Raw genomic sequence first — 21,125 nt, forward strand, 5'->3', positions numbered from 1 at the left:
AGGAGGCAGGAGACACTGCCCTGGGGGCAGACGGCGTGGAGGAGATGCCAGCAGCCAGGGACTGCCAGCTGGAGTGGCTGTGGAGTGTGTCCTTCAGGCAAAAATAGTGAAGCTGCTTAATTTAAAGACTGATTCAATTCAAATAAAATGAAATTTGATAAAGCACAGTCTTAAAAGCTCAGCAACAGTTTCTCCGGGGGTGTCCTGGATAGTGCTTTAGGAGTCTTATAGTGAAAAATGATGCTGGACCTGAGACAGCAGTTCCTGGGCTGCGTTTTGGGGATTCCCACCCCCTCCCTTCAGCTGCAGGCTCTTTCTTCTGGAAGCTGCAGGGCAGAGAGAAGAGGGCAGCTGAAAGAGCCCAGTCGCAGCTTCGCCATGTGCCAGGAGGGAGAAGGGCAGTGGGTCTCGGTGATCTCTGCAGCTCAGTGACCTCCGTGGAGATCTTACAGAGGGAGTTTACGGAGCCTGAGAAGGTAAGAAAGGACATGAACTTTGAGGTCTTGACAGAGGGCTGGAAGCAGAAGCAGTTGGGGGTGGGGGAGGAGTGGTGAGGACAGCCAGGGAAACCTGTTGTGTAGGGTGACCGCTGGGAAGGGACCAGTCTAAATGTCACTGAACCAGTGGCAGGAGGAGCTGGTGGGATGGAAACTGTCCAGAAAGCCAGAGCAATCTGACCATGGCAAGATGAGTAGCACTTGCTGCAGCGCTGGAGGGACAAAGTGTTTACAGAAGAGGCGAGAGGAAGTGCAACAGTTTGGAGATCTTGCAAATAGGGTGAAGAAATGAATGAGCAGAAAGGATGTGAACTCACCCTGATGCAGCATCCAAACCATTCCTAGAAGTTATGAATCTGCCTTTCCCAGGAAGGAGGGTAAAGGTTGAAGACATGAAATTGCCCTTGAATAGGCTATAAAATTTTCCATCTGTTGGACTCTTTGCATCACCTGCAACTAAAAAACTGCTCGGGGCAGATACCAGTCCCCTCTGAGATGCCTGGACTGGTTGGCAATGGGCAGCTAGAGAAAAGCCAGGGCACTGGGACCCGCCTTTTAGAGCTCCCTGCTGGCTTAAATCTATTTCTAAAGCTCTTTATAAGCAGGTGTTTTGTTTAGATCATGAAGAGTCAAGCCTGCCCCTATCCTCGGTGGAAACACGTTTATTGCCCGGCTCTGGTCTCCACACAGATCCTGCCCAGCAAGGACCAGGTCCTGCTCAGACCACCCTCCCCAGCCAGGAGGGATGGCTGCAAGGCACAGAGTGGTCCAGCCTGAGCACGTGGGTCGTCCTGCAAGGGCTGCAGCTCCTCAGCTCCAAGCAAGCTGGTGACCCTCTCTCGTGGTTTAACCTCGGCCAGCAACCAAGCCCCATGCAGCTGCTCTCACTGCCCCTCACCCAGAGGGATGGGGAGGAGAATTGGAAAGGAATGTAAAGCTCCAGGGTTGAGATAAGAACAATATAATAGGTAAAACAAAAGCCACGCATGCAAGGAAAGCAAAGCAAGGAATTCATTCACCACTTCCCATGGGCAGGCAGGTGTTCGGCCATCGCCAGGAAAGCTGGACTCCATCACGCGTAATGGTTACTCAGGAAGACAAACACCATAATGCTGGATGTCCTCCCCTGCCTTGTTCTTCCCCCAGTTTATATACTCAGCATGTCGGTATATGGCATGGAATATCACTTTGGCTAGTTCAGGTCAGTTGTCCCAGCTGTGTCCCCTCCCGATTCCCCGTGCCCCCCCAGCCCTCTTGCTGGCAGGGCCCAAGGAACAGAGAAATCCTGCACCAAGTGTAAACATCACCCAGCAACAACCCGAACCATCAGCGTGCCCTCAGCATGGTCCTCACCCCAGATCCAAAACACAGCACTGCACCAGCTGCTAAGAAGAAAATCAACTCTGTCCCAGCTGGAACCAGGACACCCTCACACGACATCGCAAGTGTATTTATTACCAAGGAGGCTGATCGGTATGTGCCAGGTAATCATAGTCACACCATTTCCATTTGATTTCCATACACTGAAGGAAGATGGGCATATACACATGCCTGTACATACATTCTGCAGGGACGTTTTGGGTTGGAACAGTCTCTTCCTGCAGTAGGTTGCAGGATGGGTCTGCTCAAGGTGTCTGGTTTTACTGAAGGGAGTAATCCCTCGGGACACAACATCTGGCAGAACAGCCATAGGTTGGGGTTGGGTGATCAGGGAGCTGTTTTTCTGAGCCATCAGTACATTAATGTCGCAGAGGATGTGGCCTTGCGGCAGCTGGGTCACCCAGAGGCGCTGACTGTGTCCCCTGTTAAGATTCTCTGCAGCAGAATTGACAGGCTTGCAGTTGTAGAAATGTGCTTTCTCAACACATGTTAACATTTTTCTTTCTCTTCTAGTTCAGTGGAAAACACTTCATCATCTTAGGGGGATGTGAGCAGTCACTTTGTGTCTTTCTAAGAACTGAGCAGAAATGCTCTTTCGGGTCTTCATTGCTACTTCATTTTGCCTTCTGTTGGCTGTTACAGGGAAGGTGGTAGCCAGGCACCATTTCCAGCATAATACTTCTGTGCCTTCCTCAGCCCTGGAAGTCTGGGATATATCGCTGCCTTAGGAAAACAGTGCTTTTGTATGCAGCATGCAAACCCATCCACTTTTACACGCCCTTTTTGGATGCTGCCCACCCCCTAAGAGGTATGCTCCCCCATCTTGGTGCCTCTGGAAGACATTTGGTGTCTCGGTGTCTCTGGGAAGAGCTGTTTTGGGTGGAGGACTGAGCCTTCCCTCCCTGCAGCAGCCACACATCCCTGGGATGGTGAGGAAGGCACAGCGCTGGCACTTTTGAGCACACAGGCATTTTGCCTTCAGGCTGTCTCATTCCTCTCTGAAAAACTGGAGATGTAAAAGCCGTCAGACCATGAACTCTGAGTGCCGTCACTCTGTACCTCTATCAGCACAGCTTTTCCTCCTGTGCAATGCCAGACCCCGACCACCAGCTCCCCTGGCTGTCCTGATACCTCAGAATGCCTATGGACACCCCAGGGTGACATAAACTACAAATGTGCATGTGCATGTACATTATAATAATGATGTTATTCTTATCAGAGGAATGATGTTACTTTTGTTCACAGCTAGACTTACCCAGGGTTTTAATTACAAATATTTACTTTTATATACATTGAACAAATTATTCAGTAAATACCACACACTAGTTTCAGGATGAGTCTCTTTTTTAGGAGTTCACAAATTCTGAAACCCTTGACACCACTGCCCTTGTCTTGGTCTGAATCCAGAGGAAACCCCCGGCAAACCACCCTCCTCTTGGGTCCCAGCCTCCCTTTTCTCATGTGCTGCCTCAGGCTTAGTGCCCTCTGCTTCTTGCATTCACCCACCCTGCCCACAGTGGGGGCTCCCCGAGCACCCCCCAGGCTGTTTTTCAGAGGGATGAACATCATGATTAGCCCCCGAGACCCTTGCATGAGCGCCAGGGCATCCTGGGGGTCCTCCGCAGGCTGCATGGTGTGAGGGTTTCCTTGCATCACTCAGCTCTAGCAGCAAGGCCAGCCCCAAAGAGCTGCATCATTGTATATGGCAAATACATCCCCTGCTCTGGACGGGGTAATCCCCGGGCGCAGATCTGAGCTGATGGCAGCATGGGTACCGCAGCCCCTGCCTGCCAGTCCCTGCTCCGGGCTATCTTCTTGCACTCCTCCTCCTCTGAAAAACGTGGTGGCTCTGAAGATGGCCAGGGATGCCTTCTCCATGCACACACCTCTGCCTGCAGGCTTGGAGGCAGCTGTCAGCTTGCCAAAAACTGCTGGCTGCCTTTGCCTTTCTGGTGCAGGCTTTGTTCACACCCCTGTGCCCGGGGGTGTGGATTAACAAGCATACTGTATTCCTTGCGTGCACTTTGAGGGCTCCTCTGAGCTGTCACACGTAGGTGGGTGTAAGATCAAGAAAGACATGAGCAATTCCGGACTCCCTGCAGGCTCCCAGAATAGCGGTGAGGAGTTAGCTGAGGTACCCAGGGTAGGTGTCTGCTGTGGGTGGCTTGGATGTGACCTGGGTTGTTAAGGACCTCGGTGCGTGGGGTTGTTTGCCACAGGCTCCAGTGGTGCACGGGCTGGATGGTGCTCCCTGGGTGACCCTGTGCTTGTGTGTCCTTTGACAAGAAACCCCAAGGCTGTGTCACTGCTCCCAGTGCCACGGGGGCAGGTGGGGCTTATGTCCAAGAGGGACTATGAAGGCTTAAGCCATTTTGGGATGACCCCATCACATGTCTCCCCCCTCCTGTCCCCTGCTGTTCCCTGGAGCGAGGGCAGCTCTGGGCGGTCAGCTTTGTGCCAGTCTCAGTCCCCAGGGTGAAGCTGCTGGTCTCCAGCGCTCAGGTATGGGGCTGGCTGGTACCCAACAGCCAAGGTGGCCTCACCTCCAGCACGGCCACTATAAGCCCCACTCCTGCAGCCATCCCTGGGGCATGCAGTGTCTGGGGAGGCAGGCCTGTGACCAAAGCCACCACCCTCGCGTGCAGGAGCAGCTCCTTGTCATGGAGGCACAGCCACCTCCATGGTGATGCCCACCTGCACCTCCCAGCCATGGGCTCCCTCCCAGCAGCATCTCGGGGAAGGGGGCTCTGGTTCTGCTCGCTGGCACACCTCTCCGTGCTATCCTCCTCCTCCCCAGATGCTATTTTGAGCTGGGTGCAGTCAGTGTTTCAGCAGGATGACTGCTGGGTGCACACCGCCCTGTGGGCCGAGGAGCTGGGGGATGCAGTTCCTGAAGTGATGAGGTTCCTGACATAACCAACATAACGCAAACACATCCACACCCCCTGGTCCCTTCCAGCCCCCACTGAGGCTCCTCTTGCTGCACGGCTCCCACCCAGCCTCTACCCTGTGACTGCTTGTCTTCACCCCTCCCCAGGAGCCCCCTTCCTGCTCTGCTCCCTGGTGTCTCAATGATGTTCGTGGTTGTCCTCCCCGATTCAGTGTGTGATTGGTGTGGGTGAGCTGTGTGCAGGCGAGTCTCTGATCTAAGCCTTTTTTGTTGGGCTGCCCTATAGGCACCAGAGGTCCAGGCAGGAGGAACCCAAACCCTCATTCTTCAGCTGACAGCGCCTGCTCAGAGCTGATGCGAGCAGCCTAAGTGCTCTCAGTGTTGTGGCTCCATCTCCTTCAGCTCCGGTGGGAGACCAGCCCCAGGGCTGCAGGGGAGAGGTCTCCTTGCAGGGGCAGATCCTGCCTTGGGGTCTGGCAGGATGATTGCAGGGGGACTCTGCATCTCTGGACCGGCATCTCCTGAGATGGGCAGGTTTTGGAGGCGTGGAGAAAAAACACCTTTTCTCATACGAGGGACTCATGTCCCAGCTAAATGAGAGTTTAATGAAATGGTTCTAAAAATCTTGTAGTGAAACATATTTTTTCCACCCTCAGCTTTGGGAATAGCTGATTCATTTTAGCTACAGCTCTCAGAAAACTTTCCTTGAAACAGCCAGCATGTTAAATTTCAGCCCCTAAAGGTAACATTTTAATTGACTATAATGGGGCCAGAGATGGAATTTAACTAGCTGCCAGTAGTCATAATGAGTAGTGATTAAATACCTTCTAAAAAGAGTGAGCCAAGCTACCTGAATGTAATCTGTGCCCTTGTCACACCTACTCTTTGTGATTTTTCTCTTATTTTGCAAAACAGGATGTTTGATAGGGAAAGCTTGTGGGGGGTGTGGCAGCATAGAAAATGGAAAAAGAACATGTCACTATTAAAATTTCAGCAATTGTAATCACAAAGAACTGGAATAGATGCAAAGACAGAAAGTTCTTACAAAAATATTTATTTCTCAAAATTTGAATTAAATATTACATTGAAAATACAAGCAATTAAATACAGAAAATATAAACTGAGCATGAGTCTTCACATAAAAAAATATATCTATTAATTAAAATTCTTATTTGTCTGGAATGGAGTTATTGCACCTGAACGCTCCCCTATAAAAAATTAAATAGCAAAACACTGAAGTCAGGATCTGGAACATTTTCAATTTCTCAGCTAGCTTTAAGTGACATTGAAGTATTTCTGACAGCGCCCGCAGGTGGCTGTGGCTCGCTTGTCCCGGCAGCCAGGGGACACGGGGCGCAGGGTCTGCCCGGGACCTCAGTTCAGCTCCAGCTCGTTCATGTACTGCTGGACCCACTCCTGGTCGGGGTTGGCACAGACCTCGCGGCCCTTCTTCGTGACAAACCTGTGGGGTGCGGAGAGGTAAGTTTTCAGCGGGAGAGCACTGCAAGGAGAGGAGCCCTGCCCCAAACCCAGCCTTTCCTGAGGACCAGCAGAAGTCGGCCATGCCGCATGCTGTGCCCATCGCATCAAGCAGCCACCAGTTCCTTTGCAAAGCAGTGGAGCAGGACCGGCGCTGAGCCCACAGACCATCACCTTGACCTCTTGTCCCCCCATGTCTTCCGTCCTCTGGGGCCAGCCTCCACCCCCTGCCTTTTGAAAAGGGGTCTTTCCCTCTCTGGATCCTCAGCCCAAAGGGAGAGCCCACCCCCACCCTGGAGGAGAGGACTTACACAACGGCCGGCTGGGAGCACTGGCTGTTGGTCTCGTAGTACTCCACCACGAAGCTGCGGGGCAGCTGCCGGGCGGTGTAGCTGAAGCAGCAGGAGGTCGGTGGGTCGGAGCCAACTGTGAAGGGCAAAGGTGGTCATTAGCAGTGGCAAGGGACGGGGAGCAGGGGCAGGGAGCTGGGTCCACCGATCTGGGTCTGGGGCGCCGGAACAACTTGGAGGAGGAAGAGAAAAGATCAGGCCCTTTTTCTTCTTCCTTTGATCCTTTCTCTTTCGGGTTGACCCTGAGCCGGCAGTGACACAGCCCGTGTTGTGCTTCAAGCTGTGCCTCTCCCATGACAGGAGAGCCCAATGGCCCTGGGGCACCTGCTAGAGGGTCTGACACTGGAAGGGACCCGGGGGCAGAAGGGATGGCAGAAGTGACCCTGTCCCAGCAGCGACATCTTTCCTGTTCCCATTTAGAGAGGAGGACTTACTTGGTGCAGCAGAGGTTTGATAGCAGAAGATGGCAATGAGAACAGCGAGGGCAGCCACAAGGACCTTCATGTCAGCTGAGAAGTGGTAGCTGGAGCTGAAGCAGGCAAGTGGAGCTGAAAAGCCTCTTTTCTGTCGCATGCTGAGACAGCCAGCAGCTCCTCAATTTATAGGGTGAGAAGGTCCATGCAGTGGCTTGCGTAGGCATGATGGAATTTCCCCTAGAGAAGAGACTGCTTGTGGTGCAGTCTCGTGGTGGAGTGGAGCAGCAGCCCCAGCCCCGGAAGGGTGAAGCTCCCCCCTCGATTCAGTGCCTCTTCAGTGACACAGGATATGAAACAATCACCATTGCTATTTCTGCTTCTTTCTTGCATGTCCCTTAGTAAGAAGTTCCCTTGCGGAGGTTCCCGCATTGGTCAACAGACCCCTATTACCCAACCTGCCCAAGAAGCTCGAAGGCGAGAGTGTGCCGGTGGGCTGAAGAGCGTGAGTGGGATGAGGCCATCAACTTCCTGGTTAGGGTAAAAGGGGCTGAGGTCTCTTCTACCATACACTGTTTCCCTCCTGCATCTGCACAGCCCATACTGCCCCAGCAGCAGCAGATGGGAGCTGTCACCAGTGGGCTCCATGTCCTGCGTGTGCTTCCCACAGTTTGAAGGGACTCAGGCCACGTCCTGCAGCTGTGACAGCACTGCAGGCACCAGCACAGGTTACAGTGGAGTCCCAGAGGGTGAAGCACTTGAGTTTCCTCCTCAATTTAAGGGAAGGGAGATGGGGTGATCTCCTGGAGATGCCTCCTGCGCTCCAGGTCCTATAAGGAGACACTAAATGACCAATTTAGATTAGACAGTTAAATGTCAAGGGCTCCTGACAGGTGAGGCCTATCAGTGATAAGCAAGAAGATGCCAAGAGCCAAAAGAAGTACGGAAACTTTCAATGTGACACTGAAGATGAGGCAAAAGGAGCTCCAGAAGCAAGGTGACAAGACACTGCTTCTGAAGATGAGGAGCAGATTAACTGGGGAGTGAGGGCGTGGGCAGAAAATGGGATGTCCAGAAAAAAAAGAGTATCTCATCTCAGGAGAAGAGAAAAAATTGTAATGACCACAGACAAGGAAGAATGACCACACTTTATGGGAGAGAGTAAGATCTCACAGGTCTCTGTGGGCTGGGCAAGGGCTGTGACCAGGGATGGTTCACTGGGAAGAAGCCATACAGACTGCCATGGAGGTCTGCCAAACTCCTCTCTGTCCCTGGGGAGGGAGGTGATGGATGCTCTGGGAGAGGGCTGTCCAGCTGTGATGAGATGTTCCTAGAAGGACATCTCTTCTCAACAGAGAAGTAGGTACATCTCTGTGAAAGTCTCCATTTCATTGATTTCAAGACATCACTAGGTGGTGAGTGATATCTTGGCAGATGCTGCCTGAAAGTCAGTGGAAGGACTGTGATGTAAAGCGGAGCAACCCAACCGCACCACCAGCACCTCTGCACCCTTACTGTGGTGCTGGGCTCTGACTCACTGTGTTTCTATTAAAGATCCCAGCTATTGACCCAAGTGCCTTCTGTAAATAACCTGGTGCTTTCCAAATATCACTCCAACACCATGTGGTGTGCACAGCCCTCCACCAGGTGTGGCAGGGTAGCTCCACGCAGGTTAACTGCTCTGCTCCATGCAAGCAAAGAAGGGTCTGGAAGACAGCGTGGTCCTGGACTTGCACAGGTGAAATCCCAGAGGTGGCCCACCCTCAGCGTAGGTTGGGAGCCGTGGTGGTGCACCTGCCCCTCACCGAGGCTGGGAAGGGCAGATCTATCCTGTGGAGTGAATGTGGCTCTTGCCAAGTTGAGCATCACCTCCTTCTTTGCCACATCATGGCCAGTTTGGTCCCCTCTCCATCCTTCCCTTTGCTATTTGCGGAGAGAAGCACCTCACAGGCTCACTATTCAGTTCAGACCTCACTCCCCTCTCCCCTTGTCAGCTTGGTTGTCCCCAGATATCCTGGGAGGATGAGAAGAGAGCCTGCCTCCGTAGGCAGCGCACCCGGCCAGGCAGGAGGTGGGAACTCGGACACCAGCTGGACCAGAAATCATCTCTGAGCTTGTGTCAGCTTACTTGGCTCCTCTGTCTGGCTGTTCAGGGAATATAACGTAAGAGCATGCTTTGCCTCTGAGCTATCCCCTGTGATTGTACCTTCAAGCATTCCTGGGTCATGTCTTGAGACCTGCCGCCTACCGCCGTCTGGTCCTGTCCTGCTCCCAAGGCACATGGTGTGACTAGCGCAGGCAGGTGAAATACCATTTATGGTGCAGAAATGGTCTGATAAAAAATGAGTTTCGTTAAAACAGAAGAATTAGTTGGAAATCCGCACTGATTATTCAGATGTTTTCAATGAGGCATCTGAAAACCTCCATGCCTTTATGTTTTCGTCAGCAAGCAGATGCCAAATTATTTTGTACTGGTAGAGACTATTTTTTTTAATTAATACATTATTTTTTTCTTAGTTTAGCTGAGTCAGTTTAGGATCAGTTTAGCCTACATAATGTGTGTTACAGGTAAGGGCTGAAATTTTTCTACTGCTGAAAGGCAAAAACAACCCCAAAGTCAGGGTATTTGCTTCCCAGGGGGTCTGTTTTTACCTTAGAAATCTGACAAAAGCCCCTACCCTGCCAGCTCTGCAGGCTGGACAGAGGTGGGAAGCTATAGGCACATCAGTGAGCCCTGGGATGTTGCAACTCGCAACTAAAAAGTGTTCTCTTACCCACTCCCCCACATCCAAGTCATGATGAAATGAGAAAGTAATTTCTTCTAGCTCTTTCACCTTTTAGAAAGAGAGGATGCTGTGTCTCTCAGACGAAGGACCATCTAACCTAGGAGATGCTCTGAGGTGGGGAGATGGCCGCAGAAGAGTTGCCAAAGTGGGCTGGAGCATCTCAGGGGAATTTAGGCTCATAGCACAGCAAAATGGTGGTGTAAGATGGAAATTTTCCCAGCGTGGCTCCAGGTGGTTTCAGGATTCACGGCCCAGGCTGTGCCCTACCCTTGCCCCCGCTGCCAGCACGCAGTGCTCGGAGCCAGCAGGACAGGCCGTCCAAAGCAGCCTGGCTGGTGGTGCACTGATCTACACAGAGGGATACGATAGAGCTTTTCTGCAAGCCCCCCAAGAATCCCAGGAGAAAGTGCTAAGTAAAGCAAATGCCCAAAATAGATTTGATGATAGTAGAAATAGGGAAATTCTCAATCTTGAATGAAAGGGGAACCCTGAAAAAATGGTGAGACTGGCTGATGTAAGTTGCTATTTATAGCAGGTTTTAGTGCTGAGGAGTCAGGATTCATTCAGAAAAGGAAGTACTTCAAAATGTCCAGTGTTCAGAAACTGCCTCTGGGACAAGCTCCGCTTCCACCTGCAGCAGCCTCCAGCCTGCCCTGCTCAGAGCTCAGGCGCTAGTGACTTTCCATTAGTGTACAGAAACTTTACCCCCACCATTCTTGACATTTCTGGAGAAATACTGGAATTTTTAAGATGATGTCACGTCCTGGAACTGGCTCCATGCAGAACCTGAGCCTGTGGGAGTGACTGGGAACCATCTGTCCCCACCGTGGTGGGTGAAGGGGAGAGCATGGCCACACCGGGCAGATGGTGTGAGCGAGTGGCCACCGCCGTCTGCATTGCACAAGAGACCCGTCTGTGTTTCCCTGAAATCCTGTCATGCCAGGAAGATGTTTGTAGCTGATAAGAAAAAACGCCTCTTGTTAAAGGTTCAGTCTTTCTCCAGCAAGAGCATTTTCTGAAAAAAATACCCCAAGCAATGCTATCACTTTCTAATGACAGATGCCTCATTTTTCCTGGCCTTTCCTTTGAAGCAAATCAAACCAAAGAAAATTAACTGGACTGTATGTCAATGCAAATTAAAATTAAATTAAAAAGCCTCCTTGCTCCATACCCCTCTCCATCCTTCACATGAAAGGAAATGAAAGAAACAGGGAAAACTTGAGTTTTAGCAATTTTTGAGTCTGCTCCTGGTTCACCCCGACTGCAGCTTCAGGGGCTGGGGCGCACCCGACGCGCGCCCCCCAGCATCCCTCAGACCCTGCAAATGCCTGGGGGGACCAGACGACGTGTCTGCTGGGGCTGCATCCTCTGCCCCGGAGGACAGCCCACCTCACTCAGATCTTTGGTGAGTCCTCCAAGAAGAGCAAGAAAAACGAGGCTGAAAATTCAGAGCTCTGCTGGGATGAAAAACAAAACCAGTTTATAAATGAGCCAACTGGGCCTTGTGTGTTCATCGTAATCAAGCAAAAAGGAAAAGAAGCAAGCCACAAACTGATTATTTTCATTTTCATTAGTGGTCCTGGAGCCAAGCTCTCCAGGGGGTTTAGGTGGGCCAACTGCAGGTGGCTGCAGAGCACTGGGTGGCTGGCTGCACCCCATGAGTGTGTCAGGGATGGTGGTGCACCATGACCCTCCTCTGCTCATGGAGGGGGCTGAGACCAGGGTTAACCTTTAAGCTTGTGTCAGGGCCACTGCCACAGCTGAGGAACTTCTGTAATGTGTGGCCCTTGGACCTTCTGAAGACACCGTGTCCACGTGCTGCACCTGCTGGCAGGGATGTGTGTGTTGTTGGTGCCGCCGCCAGCACTGACGGGATGTAGGAAACTCCACGGGAGGTGTGAACCCTGTGTTTCCATAGCGAGGTGTGAGCTTTCCAGCTGCAGTGGTCACACGCACAGACCGGCAGTGGGGCTCGGATGTTTACTAGCCTCATGATTTATTTTGGGTTTGTTGCAAGGCTGCAAACCACTTCCCATGTGTGGAGGCTGTTTGTAGGTTAGGGAGCGCTGCAGCATCTTTCTGAAGTGCAGGTCCTGCACCCTGTGATGTTGGAGGCTTTGCCACCCCAGATGGGTTTGTGCCCATCAAAAGGGCCATTGTCTGGCCGCCTGGGCCAGCACGGGCTCTGCCTGGCACCCGTGTCCCCTGGGAAAGGGGAGGTCTGGGGCAGCCCTGGCACCGGCGTGCCTCGGCCCTGCAGCCTCCCCACGCGGCATCCTGCATCCCTCCCACACCACGCAGTGAGGTGCAGCTGCAGGAGGGACTTGCTGGGGATGGTTTGAGTGGGAGAGGAGGGGAACCAGGCTCGGCCAGGCAGCACCCTTGCCCCAGGCTGCAAGTAGAGGAACAGGGCTGTGACCCTCAGGGCACTGCACCTCTGCCACAGGCGAACCCCCAGCTCCTCCACACAGAGCACCCCACACCCCAGAGCTTGTGCCCGCTTGTGGGCTCGTGGGCAAGCAGAGCAGATGGCTAGCAGGAGTGACAGGGATGGGAACATATCCCTTCACGTGCTCCAAGTTCCTTCTGAGGGTGCTGCGGCGCCAGGGCTGGAATGGTGCAGCCCCCACGGGTGGGCTGTGTCCCCAGGGGAAGGCAGACAAGGGGACATCAGCCTGGGGACAACCCCCACCATCGCCCATGAGTGAAGTATCCTGCACCCCTCTGCCCTGGGGGGGGATGTGCTTTGTGACCTGTGGCTCTTGGTGAGGGCAGGATTTCAGGGGGGCCCGAAGGAGTCCCAGAGCCTCTGGGCTAATCCTTGTCACCACCTATCCCAGGGCATGAAGACAGCACCCACCATAACAGCCTTCCCTACGGTTTTCCTCTTTGAATAATTTTAGCTTACTTTTTCTACTCTGCCTGCACCCAAACAAGTCTCATGCCCGTCTGGGTGAGGCTAAACTTTTAAAACTGGCTCATTTCCAGGAACAATAAAGGAAGCTTGAGAGAGGTCAGCTTAGAAATACTCAATCTGCACGGACTGTGACAGAAGAGGGCTCCGGGGTTTGAGAAGCAAAAAGCAGTGTACAGAGACAGAAAACTGAAAATGGAAGGTGGCCTCGGGGGGTGGTGAGGGAGCAGAGGGCAGCCTGGCGGGGGTGTGCAGCTGAGCTTGCAGCCGGGGGCTCGGCGCTGGAGCCCAGTGCAGGGGGTCAGTGCAGGGAAGCGGCTGGGAGAGCAGCCCCCATCCAGGTGGCTTCTCAGCACCCCAGGGAAAACAACATCCCAGCTGACAAAGGGCAGTTTTGTAAGCGTAGTGGGTTTGTGCTGATGACACAACCAAGCGATCGCAGCTGCAGCAGCTCTTTGCAGACCCTCCTCCTCCAGCTCCGTCAAATTCGTTAGCAGTAAATGATGGCTCCCATCCTTCCACGGACCATCTCAGGGCTTCCCGACAGAGGACAGAGCTGCTTGACACAGATCACATCACACCCCCATCACACCTCCATGCAGCAAGTGGGACAGCACCGTGTGCACCGCCAGCCCTGCGGCTCGCTGCTTGCCGGCAGCAGGCTGGAGAGCAGAAACTGTGAAGTTCCCATTATCAAAGCTGTCTCTGGCTGGCATTAGCCACAAAGCTGCATTCTGCAGCCACAACCTTCCTCACCCGGCAATGCGGCGCCGGCCACCAGCATTTGTCATTTCCCCCTGCACACTCTGGCATGTGAGTTGCAAGCACAGGGGAACATAAAACTCCCACTGTTGGTTTCTGCATGATTTATTTCCATGGCAAAAAGCCAGAATTTGGTTTTGCTCTGCAGCAAGACAACCAAAAGCTGGAGCTGCTTCGTCTTCTGTTGTGCACCTCTGCCCAGAGCTCTCAGACTTGCGCAGGGAAAGCAGAGCTGGTCCTGCCAGGGCTCGCTGTCAGTCCGGGGGAATCCAGCACTTCCTTCAATGCCCGTGTGAGAACTCACAGTCTTTGGCCCCAGTAAAAGTGCATTCTTGGGCGCTCTGCTGGTGTCTGCCCAGTTGCAGGGTGAGCCTGCAGCCTGGCACAGCCCATGGCACCAGTGGCCTGGGTGGCCGTGTTGGGAAGCAGGAGTGCAAACGGGATCCACCCTGGGAGGGCAAGCGTGGGGAGGAGCAGGTCACCACATACCTCGGGGGCCCTGAACCTTCTTTCTGTCCCTGCCAGAGGCAAGTTGTGAAGGACGGTGTCTCCACTGCTCTCACTTGCAGCACCATGGTAGCCAAGCAGGGGATTTGTACTTCTGGGGATGAAAATCCAGATCCAGGCCTGGGAGCTTGAGCATCATCTCTACACTGGAAGGGGCTTCGACTCCAGCTGCAGCCCCAGGCTGTGGCAGGATGTCAGGAAGCCTCAGGTCACCCACTCCCTGCAGAGCTGCTGCTCTGCCCTGCTCCCCAGCAGGAGCTGCCCGGAGCCGGAGACCTGCCAAGGCTCAAAAGTTTCTCCCACGCCAGGCAGGTTCTCCACTACTCACTTCTCAGCAGAAAATCCATCTTGTACTCAAAGGAGCTTTTGTAGGGACCAGTTCAGGATGGTAAAATGTCTCAGGTATGGCAAACCACCTCTTCCAGCGAACTCCCTGCTCCCCCAGGGATTGAGGTTGAGGTGGCAAAAGACCCTCCTGCCTGCAAAGACCCTCCAAAGAAGGGTGAGATCCTGCCCTCTGATCCCTTCGTGGAAGCCTGTGACTGTTAAGGTGACTGAGTAGTTAGACGCCTCACCAACCTGGTAGCCTTCAGAGATGAGGTGGCTGGCCAGGTAGATGGGGTCAGAGGGATGAGTGGATGTTGCTTCTTTTGGCTTCAGTAAGGCTGCCGTAACATCCTCATAGGCAAACTGATAAAGTACGGATTAGATATAAATGGCAGTGAGAAGGATGGAGAACTGGCTGAGCAGCTGGGCTTGGAGGGCTGTGGTCCACGGCACAAGTCCAGCTGGAAGCCAGTCGCCAGTGGAGAACCCCAGGGATCGATACTGGGACCACTACTCTTTAATATCTTGATGACCCAGATGATGTGTCAGAGTGCACCCTCAGCAGGTTTGCAGATGACACAAAGCTGGGAGGAGTGGCTGACACACCAGAGGGGCATGCTGCCATTCAGAGGGTCTTTGTCCGGCTGGAGGAATGGGCTGACAAAAACCTCATGAAGTCCAACAAGGAGAAGTGCCAAGCCCTGCCCTGGGATGGAACACCTCCAGGCACCAGTATGCGCTGGTGCTGACCAGCTGGAAAGCAGCTTGGCATGAAAGGACCTGGGGCTCCTGGTGGATACCAAACTGGACATGAGTGGCAATGTGCCCTTGCCACACAGGAGATCAACAGGCTCTCAGGCTGGATGAGGAGAAGTGTTTCCAGCAGGTCAAGGAAGGTGACCCTTCCCCTGTGCTCAGCACTGGTAAGGCCAATCCTGGAGTGCTGGGTCCAGTTCTGGGCTTCCCAGTTCAAGAGGGACAGGGAACTACTGGGGAGGACCCAGTGAAGGGCCATGAAGATGATGAAGGGACAGGAGCATCTCTCCTAGGAAGAGAGGCAGAGAGAGCTGGGACCGTTCTTCTGGAGAAGAAATGGCCCAGGGAGATCTTGTCAACTTGCCTGTGGGGACCAAAGCAGACGGAGCCCAGCTCTTCTCAGTGGTGGCCAGGGACAGGAAAAGAGGCAACTGGAAATTCTATTTAAACACCAGATAAAACTTTGTTACTGAACACTGAAGGAAGTTGCCCAGAGAGGTTTGGAATGTCCATCCCTGGAGATACTCAAAGCCCATCCAGGCATGGTCCTGCGCAGCCTTCCCAGCTGAGCCCACTTTGAGCAGGGGCTGGACTGGACGATCTCCAGGGGTGCCTCCAGCCTCAGCTCCTCGCTGGCCCACGTTACGCCAAGCACAGCAGAGCCGGTGCAGGCAGAGCACTTTGGGTAGCGCAGAGCCCGCAGTCCGGCCACCTCTCAGCCCCACATGCTGCAGTTTAACAACCTTTAATAAACACCCTATACACAGCAGCACGAGCGTGCTTTGGACCTTGCCTGATTTTTTTTCCCCAGAGTTGCATAATCTTAGGCAAACATTGTGTCTTGCTATACAGACTCACAGGGAAAATCCCTGCTGTAGTTCAGATAAATAGTTTTCCTCTTTGTGGCCGTGCCACTTGGCACATTTTAGTTTCCTTTTGATTTGCTAAAATCGAAAATGAATGCCAAGTAAGAGCTCAGTATACTTGGCTCCAATGTGAACTATATCCCATTCTTTCTGATTACTTTTTTTTTCCCCTAATTCCCTTTGGCTATTTCATTTTCATGACATCCTCTGTCATCATTCTGGAATTTCCATTCGGGCTTCTCCTGACTGCCTCCAGGACTCTCTGTTAAAAGGGAGCTGAATCCATCTGCTGCAGTCTGAGCTGCATCTGCCAGAGCTCCTGGTCCTGCGCCGACTGCCCTCACCCAACGGGAAGATGAAGGTCTCTCCAGCCATTTTTGCTCTTCTCCTCATCACAGCCTCTTGCTCCCAAACTTTCTGTGGCCCAGGTGAGTCCTGCTTTTTTGTTTATGAAGGAAAGACAGATTTGAATCTGGCAGATAACTGGGAATTTTTCAGTATTTGTACCACTCTCCACTCTGCACTGAGATCAGCTATGTGTAGGAACCCCAGAATTAGAAAACCATCCATCCATCCACCCATCCATCCATCCATCCATTCATCCATCCATCCGTCCCTTATCCATCCATCCATCCATCCTGCACCTGGAGTACTTATTCCTGGTTATAGTGTAGGGACTTTAGTCTCTGCCCTGGGGCTGGGGGAGGTGGGAAACAAAGCTCTGAGCAATGACTGGGTGGGAATGTCCCCCAGTCCCTGACAGTACTCTTCCTGGCATTGGACTGGATGATCCCCAATGTCCATTTCAGTCTTAATTATTCTCTTATTCCTCCCTCCCTTCCCTGCCAGCATGGCTCCCTGAGCTGATGGGCTGTTTGCTCCCAATGCACAGCCCAGCATGTGCTCACATGGTCTCTCCTTGCCTCCTCCAGCTGGATCTGACCTCCCAGTCTGCTGCTTCTCTTACACATCCCGCAAGCTCCCGCAGAAGCTCATCTTGCGCTATTATAGCACCAGCACCAGCTGCACCCTGCCGGCCATCGTGTAAGTACCAGAGCTGACTCCTGGGTGCAGACATGCTGGGGCGATGTGGGGGCAGCCATGGTGGGAGCTGCGTGGGAGAGTGACCAGCTCTGCAGGGTGGCTGTGGGCATAGGGGTCTGTGGGAACAGAGCAAGGGGAAAGGACTTACACAGAGACTGCCAGGGATGCTCTTGTGGGGACTCCCAGGGATGCTCCTGCAGGAGTCAAGGAGGCAGTGTGCGAAAAGGGATGGGAGTGAGGGAAGTCAAAGTGAGCTCCTGGTTTCAGCATCAGCTTAGCACACAGGGGAGAACCTTTTGCAACACCCCAAAGCTGGGATCCAGGGTCCCCTGGGATGCAGGTCTGAGCAGAGATCTAATGTCTCATCCCTGTTCCACAGGTTCATCACAAAGAAAGGCCGCCAGGTCTGTGCAAATCCTAGTGACACCTGGGTTCAAAGTTACCTACAAAACTTGGACCAGAACTGAGCAAAGCAAGATGGCAAGCGTAGTGTTATCCTGAGCTCCTGCAATGGAGCAGGACACTAGGGCAGGAGGAGGTAGAAGAGCCCACGTCAGCTGCCGGCGGCCCTGGGGACTGCTGGAAGGTCACCGCGAGGCACCTCCTGCTGCGGTGCTGCTACTCGCCCTCAGCTTGCACTGACCAGTCTGCAACCTCATCCCTCTGCCCTGGCACCTCCGCCTGTGGCCTGGAAAGGCTCATGGGACTGTATCTCTATTGTTATATTATTTCAAATTATTTAAGAAGTTATCCTATGGGACAGGCATTACTTCTGTGGATAATAATGCTATTTATGAGAGGGTGGCTCAGAGTCTCAGTGTTGGATGATGGGTGGCTGTGGCTTTTGTGTGTGAAATCATGATTCTGGAGAATAAAGTATTTGGACAAAATCTCTTACTTTTTTCCTTTTATGTGCCTCTGAGTGGTGTTCACCAACACAGAGACAGAACTTCACCCTGATCCTATCTGCACACTCTGTATGGCATGTGGTGATGGGAAATGGTTTGAGGCAAAACCATAACATTTCCATACTGCAGACATATGAACATTCTCTGACACCTCATTCCCCCACCACATACACCCCTGCCTCCCACATCTTTTAAAGAATTAGATGTGTTTGTACACACGTATGGGCCTTTTACATATAAGAATATGTTCTCCGCACACCACAGCATGTTCCATATGCTCTTTTGCTATGCCCAGGCCCACACGCTGCACCCCAAAGTGGTCCCTGGGCACACTGTGTGTGCAATAGGGTGGTGATAGGACATGTCACTCTAAGAGGTAAAATACCACCAGAGGTTTTGCAGGGGGAGAGCAGGGAGAGTGGTTCATGGTGGGATGGGAGGAAGCAGAGGGCAGGGAGCTACCATGGTGCTGAGGCTGCCCTGGGAGCTGGCAGGTACCTGGGGCTCATGAGCTGCTCATCCACACTTGTGCCAAGGGTGCTGAAGCACAGATCAGGGCAAATTCCTGCCCATACCCACCCCTGCTAGCCATTTCTTTCAGCTAAGCGTCAGTGTTTCCTAGCACAGAGCCCACAGGCATCCACATGCACGCTGTTGGCAGCCCTGCAGCTCCTCTCCTCATATGTGTCTGTTCCTCTGAGGCATCACTGCATCTCTGCCTGCCAGCTGCCCTGTGCTGCTGGGTCCTGCCAAGCCCGGCAGTGCTGCCTGGAGAGGGGCAGGGACCCCAACTTTCTTTCTGACCCTCCTAATGGGGGTTGTTCCTCACTTTGCCACCTGTAAAACAAAGGGAAGGGTTCAGCTATGCTGCAGGGGCAAAACAGCCACCAGCAAACCTGCTGCAGTCATTCCCAGGATGCAGCTTTGCATGGGAACATGAATAGGAGGTAGCAGGTCTGAAGGGTAAAAGCACAGGGCTGGGCACAGCTGGCCCATCGGAATCGTGCTCAGCACTCCTTTGCTTCTGCACATGGAGAAGAAATGCTCCCAACAGCATGGTCACCCAGAGCTGGCCTGGCTTTGCAGCCATCCCATTCTTCTTAATGCAAAAAAAGCCTTTCTGTTATTGTCTCATCTTCTTCCTGCAGCTATAGATCAGATTTGGCAACCCTGAGGCTGGGAAAACACCTTCATGTTGTCTCGTGATTTCCCTCTAGTCTTGTGTTTTCCAGGCTGGAAAGCTGGCTGCAGGAAGGCAAGCTCATGGGAAATCCAAGGAGTAGCATCCCAGCAAAGGGCAGGCTCAGCCCAGGTACCATTCTGTGTCCCAGGAGAGGGTGCTGGTGATGGGGGACCATGCAGAGGGCTCCAGCTCTGGATGGCTCCTGACCGCTCTGCTGGGAGGGTGATTTAGGAAAGGCACAGGCTCTCGCTCATCCCGCAGGGTCCCTGTGCTCTCCTGGCACGGTGTGGTGCTGGTGGAGAGGGTCAGATCAGGTCCAAGCAGGGACAAAGTGGGTCAGCATGTCTGCAAAAATCTTGTCCCACTCTAAGCCAGGGCTTACCATTGTCAGGGAGAGACAAAAATCTGCAGAGGGACGTATCCTGAGCAGGGCTTCCCAGCTGTGCCATGAAACGTGGGAGCAGAGAGTGGCCACTGCGTGGTGGGGTGGATGGGCAGGAGCTGCTGCCCATGGGTGGGCAGGTGAGGACCCCGGGAAGGGGGTGCTGGGGGTCTCCTCTAGCCCTGAGGGCATCCCACCTGCATGCTCTGTCGCCTTTAGTGCTGAGGAGCTGAGTTTGGTGCTGCAGAGGGAAACTGGTGCCTGATGTGGGGCTCCGTGTGCTGCGAGGGGGTGGAGGGTGGATGTCGCGGTGAAAGAGAATGCTGCAGGGGGTCTGAGGTTTGCCCCAGGCCCGGGGTGCGGGGGGCAGGCTGGGGAGGCTGCAGGACTCGGCTGCAGCTGGCTCTTCTCCGGACAGTCCCTGGCCTGGAGCCCGGGCTCACGAGGGAATTTCCCTTTCCAGCCTTCCCAGTTTTGGTTTCCTTTCTGCAGCTCCAGCCGCAGCAGCAAGCCAGCCCGCTCCCCGAGCCCCTTCCCCCCAGCCCAGCCCGTCTGCCCTGGCAGGAGCCAGGCACGGTGCGGACAGGTCCCTCCGCACGGGACCGTGGCCACCCAGCCCAGGCTCCCGGGGTAAGAGCACAGGGGAAATCATGGCCCCAGGGGTCAACCGTGCCGCCAGCAGCCTTCCCGCAGCCTGCTGCCAGCTCTGGGCAGGGGAGGGCAGCCAGGAGGGGACACCTGGACAAGCAGGAGAGCTGCCGTGGGGAGAGGTACTGCTGAATCCAGGGGATGCATCAGCTGCTCTTGATGGTCCTGTCTTGAGGCTTGGGGCAGTGCCAGCCCTTTCTTGCCTGCTGCACAGAAATCTGTGTGCCTCTGTGGCCAGAGGGCCAGCTCTGGGTGACCATGCTGTTGGAAGCATTTCTTCTCCATGTGCAGAAGCAAAGGAGTGCTGAGCACGGTTCTGATGGGCCAGCTGTGCCCAGCCCTGTGCTTTTACCCTTCAGACCTGCTACCTCCTATTCGTGTTCCCATGCAAAGCTGCATCCTGGGAATGACTGCAGCAGGTTTGCTGGTGGCTGTTTTGCCCCTGCAGCATAGCTGAACCCTTCCCTTTGTTTTACAGGTGGCAAAGTGAGGAACAACCCCCATTAGGGGGGTCAGAAAGAAAGTTGGGGTCCCTGCCCCTCTCCAGGGGCATCTGTGCTGCAAAATGGGGCGCGAGTTGGGATGGCTGCAAGTGGGACATGGGCACAAACGATTATGGAGCCATGTATTGGGTCTCAAGACACAAGTCAGGACTCAGCAAGGCCAAGTGGTCCACCAGCCAGATCTGAACTGAAGGAATGAGAGTCCAGCAGAGAGGCAAGAGAAGAGTTCAGTTCCCCAATTGTCTGCTGGAAGGTGACCACCACCCAGCCATCAGGCTTCTCATGTGCTGACAGAGGTGGACAAAAGCCAAGGCCAGCTGCTCCCATGGGACTGGCAGGTTGACTCTGCTGGACCCCATGATCCAGGGGTATCCTGGTCCTCCTCCCTGCCTGCGGGAGCCAGCAGTGAGTTGAGGCAGAGCCAGGAGTCTGGCCCAGGGTCCTTCTCTGGTTTCTCAGCAGCTGCCCTTGGCTGGATGCCTCCACACCAGACAACGGTCGCAAAAAGGACATTCCCCAGCCCTGGTGTG

General features: G+C 53.7%; 2 protein-coding genes across 2 annotated transcripts; one reads left to right on the plus strand and one right to left on the minus strand.

Moving 5' to 3' along the window:
• Positions 1-5,871: 5,871 nt before the first annotated feature.
• On the minus strand, positions 5,872-7,166 carry LOC119153510 (C-C motif chemokine 4 homolog). Its single transcript, XM_037400095.1, has 3 exons — positions 7,031-7,166; positions 6,558-6,672; positions 5,872-6,229 (listed from the first exon to the last, which is right to left on the minus strand). Exons 1-3 carry the CDS (start codon positions 7,098-7,100, stop codon positions 6,142-6,144), a joined length of 273 nt encoding a protein of 90 aa, XP_037255992.1. The 5' UTR covers positions 7,101-7,166; the 3' UTR covers positions 5,872-6,141.
• Positions 7,167-16,264: 9,098 nt separating this feature from the next.
• Positions 16,265-17,531, plus strand: LOC119154306 (C-C motif chemokine 4-like). Its single transcript, XM_037401688.1, has 3 exons — positions 16,265-16,355; positions 16,860-16,971; positions 17,351-17,531. The coding sequence occupies exons 1-3, from the start codon at positions 16,283-16,285 to the stop codon at positions 17,436-17,438; spliced, it is 273 nt and encodes a 90-aa protein (XP_037257585.1). The 5' UTR covers positions 16,265-16,282; the 3' UTR covers positions 17,439-17,531.
• Positions 17,532-21,125: the final 3,594 nt, after the last annotated feature.

The sequence above is a fragment of the Falco rusticolus genome, chromosome 1 (assembly GCF_015220075.1).
Source record: "Falco rusticolus isolate bFalRus1 chromosome 1, bFalRus1.pri, whole genome shotgun sequence".
NCBI lineage: Eukaryota > Metazoa > Chordata > Aves > Falconiformes > Falconidae > Falco > Falco rusticolus.

What these genes read in the sequence shown, in the direction of transcription:
- LOC119153510 (XM_037400095.1), bottom strand. Translation starts at nt 7,100, where the DNA reads ATGAAGGTCCTTGTGGCTGCCCTCGCTGTTCTCATTGCCATCTTCTGC. An exon ending in TCAAACCTCTGCTGCACCAA is followed by an intron (nt 6,673 to 7,030) that starts GTAAGTCCTCCT and finishes TGCCCTTCACAG; the next exon opens with TTGGCTCCGACCCACCGACC. An exon ending in TGCTCCCAGCCGGCCGTTGT is followed by an intron (nt 6,230 to 6,557) that starts GTAAGTCCTCTC and finishes CGCACCCCACAG; the next exon opens with GTTTGTCACGAAGAAGGGCC.
- LOC119154306 (XM_037401688.1), top strand. Translation starts at nt 16,283, where the DNA reads ATGAAGGTCTCTCCAGCCATTTTTGCTCTTCTCCTCATCACAGCCTCT. An exon ending in CCAAACTTTCTGTGGCCCAG is followed by an intron (nt 16,356 to 16,859) that starts GTGAGTCCTGCT and finishes TGCCTCCTCCAG; the next exon opens with CTGGATCTGACCTCCCAGTC. An exon ending in TGCACCCTGCCGGCCATCGT is followed by an intron (nt 16,972 to 17,350) that starts GTAAGTACCAGA and finishes CCTGTTCCACAG; the next exon opens with GTTCATCACAAAGAAAGGCC.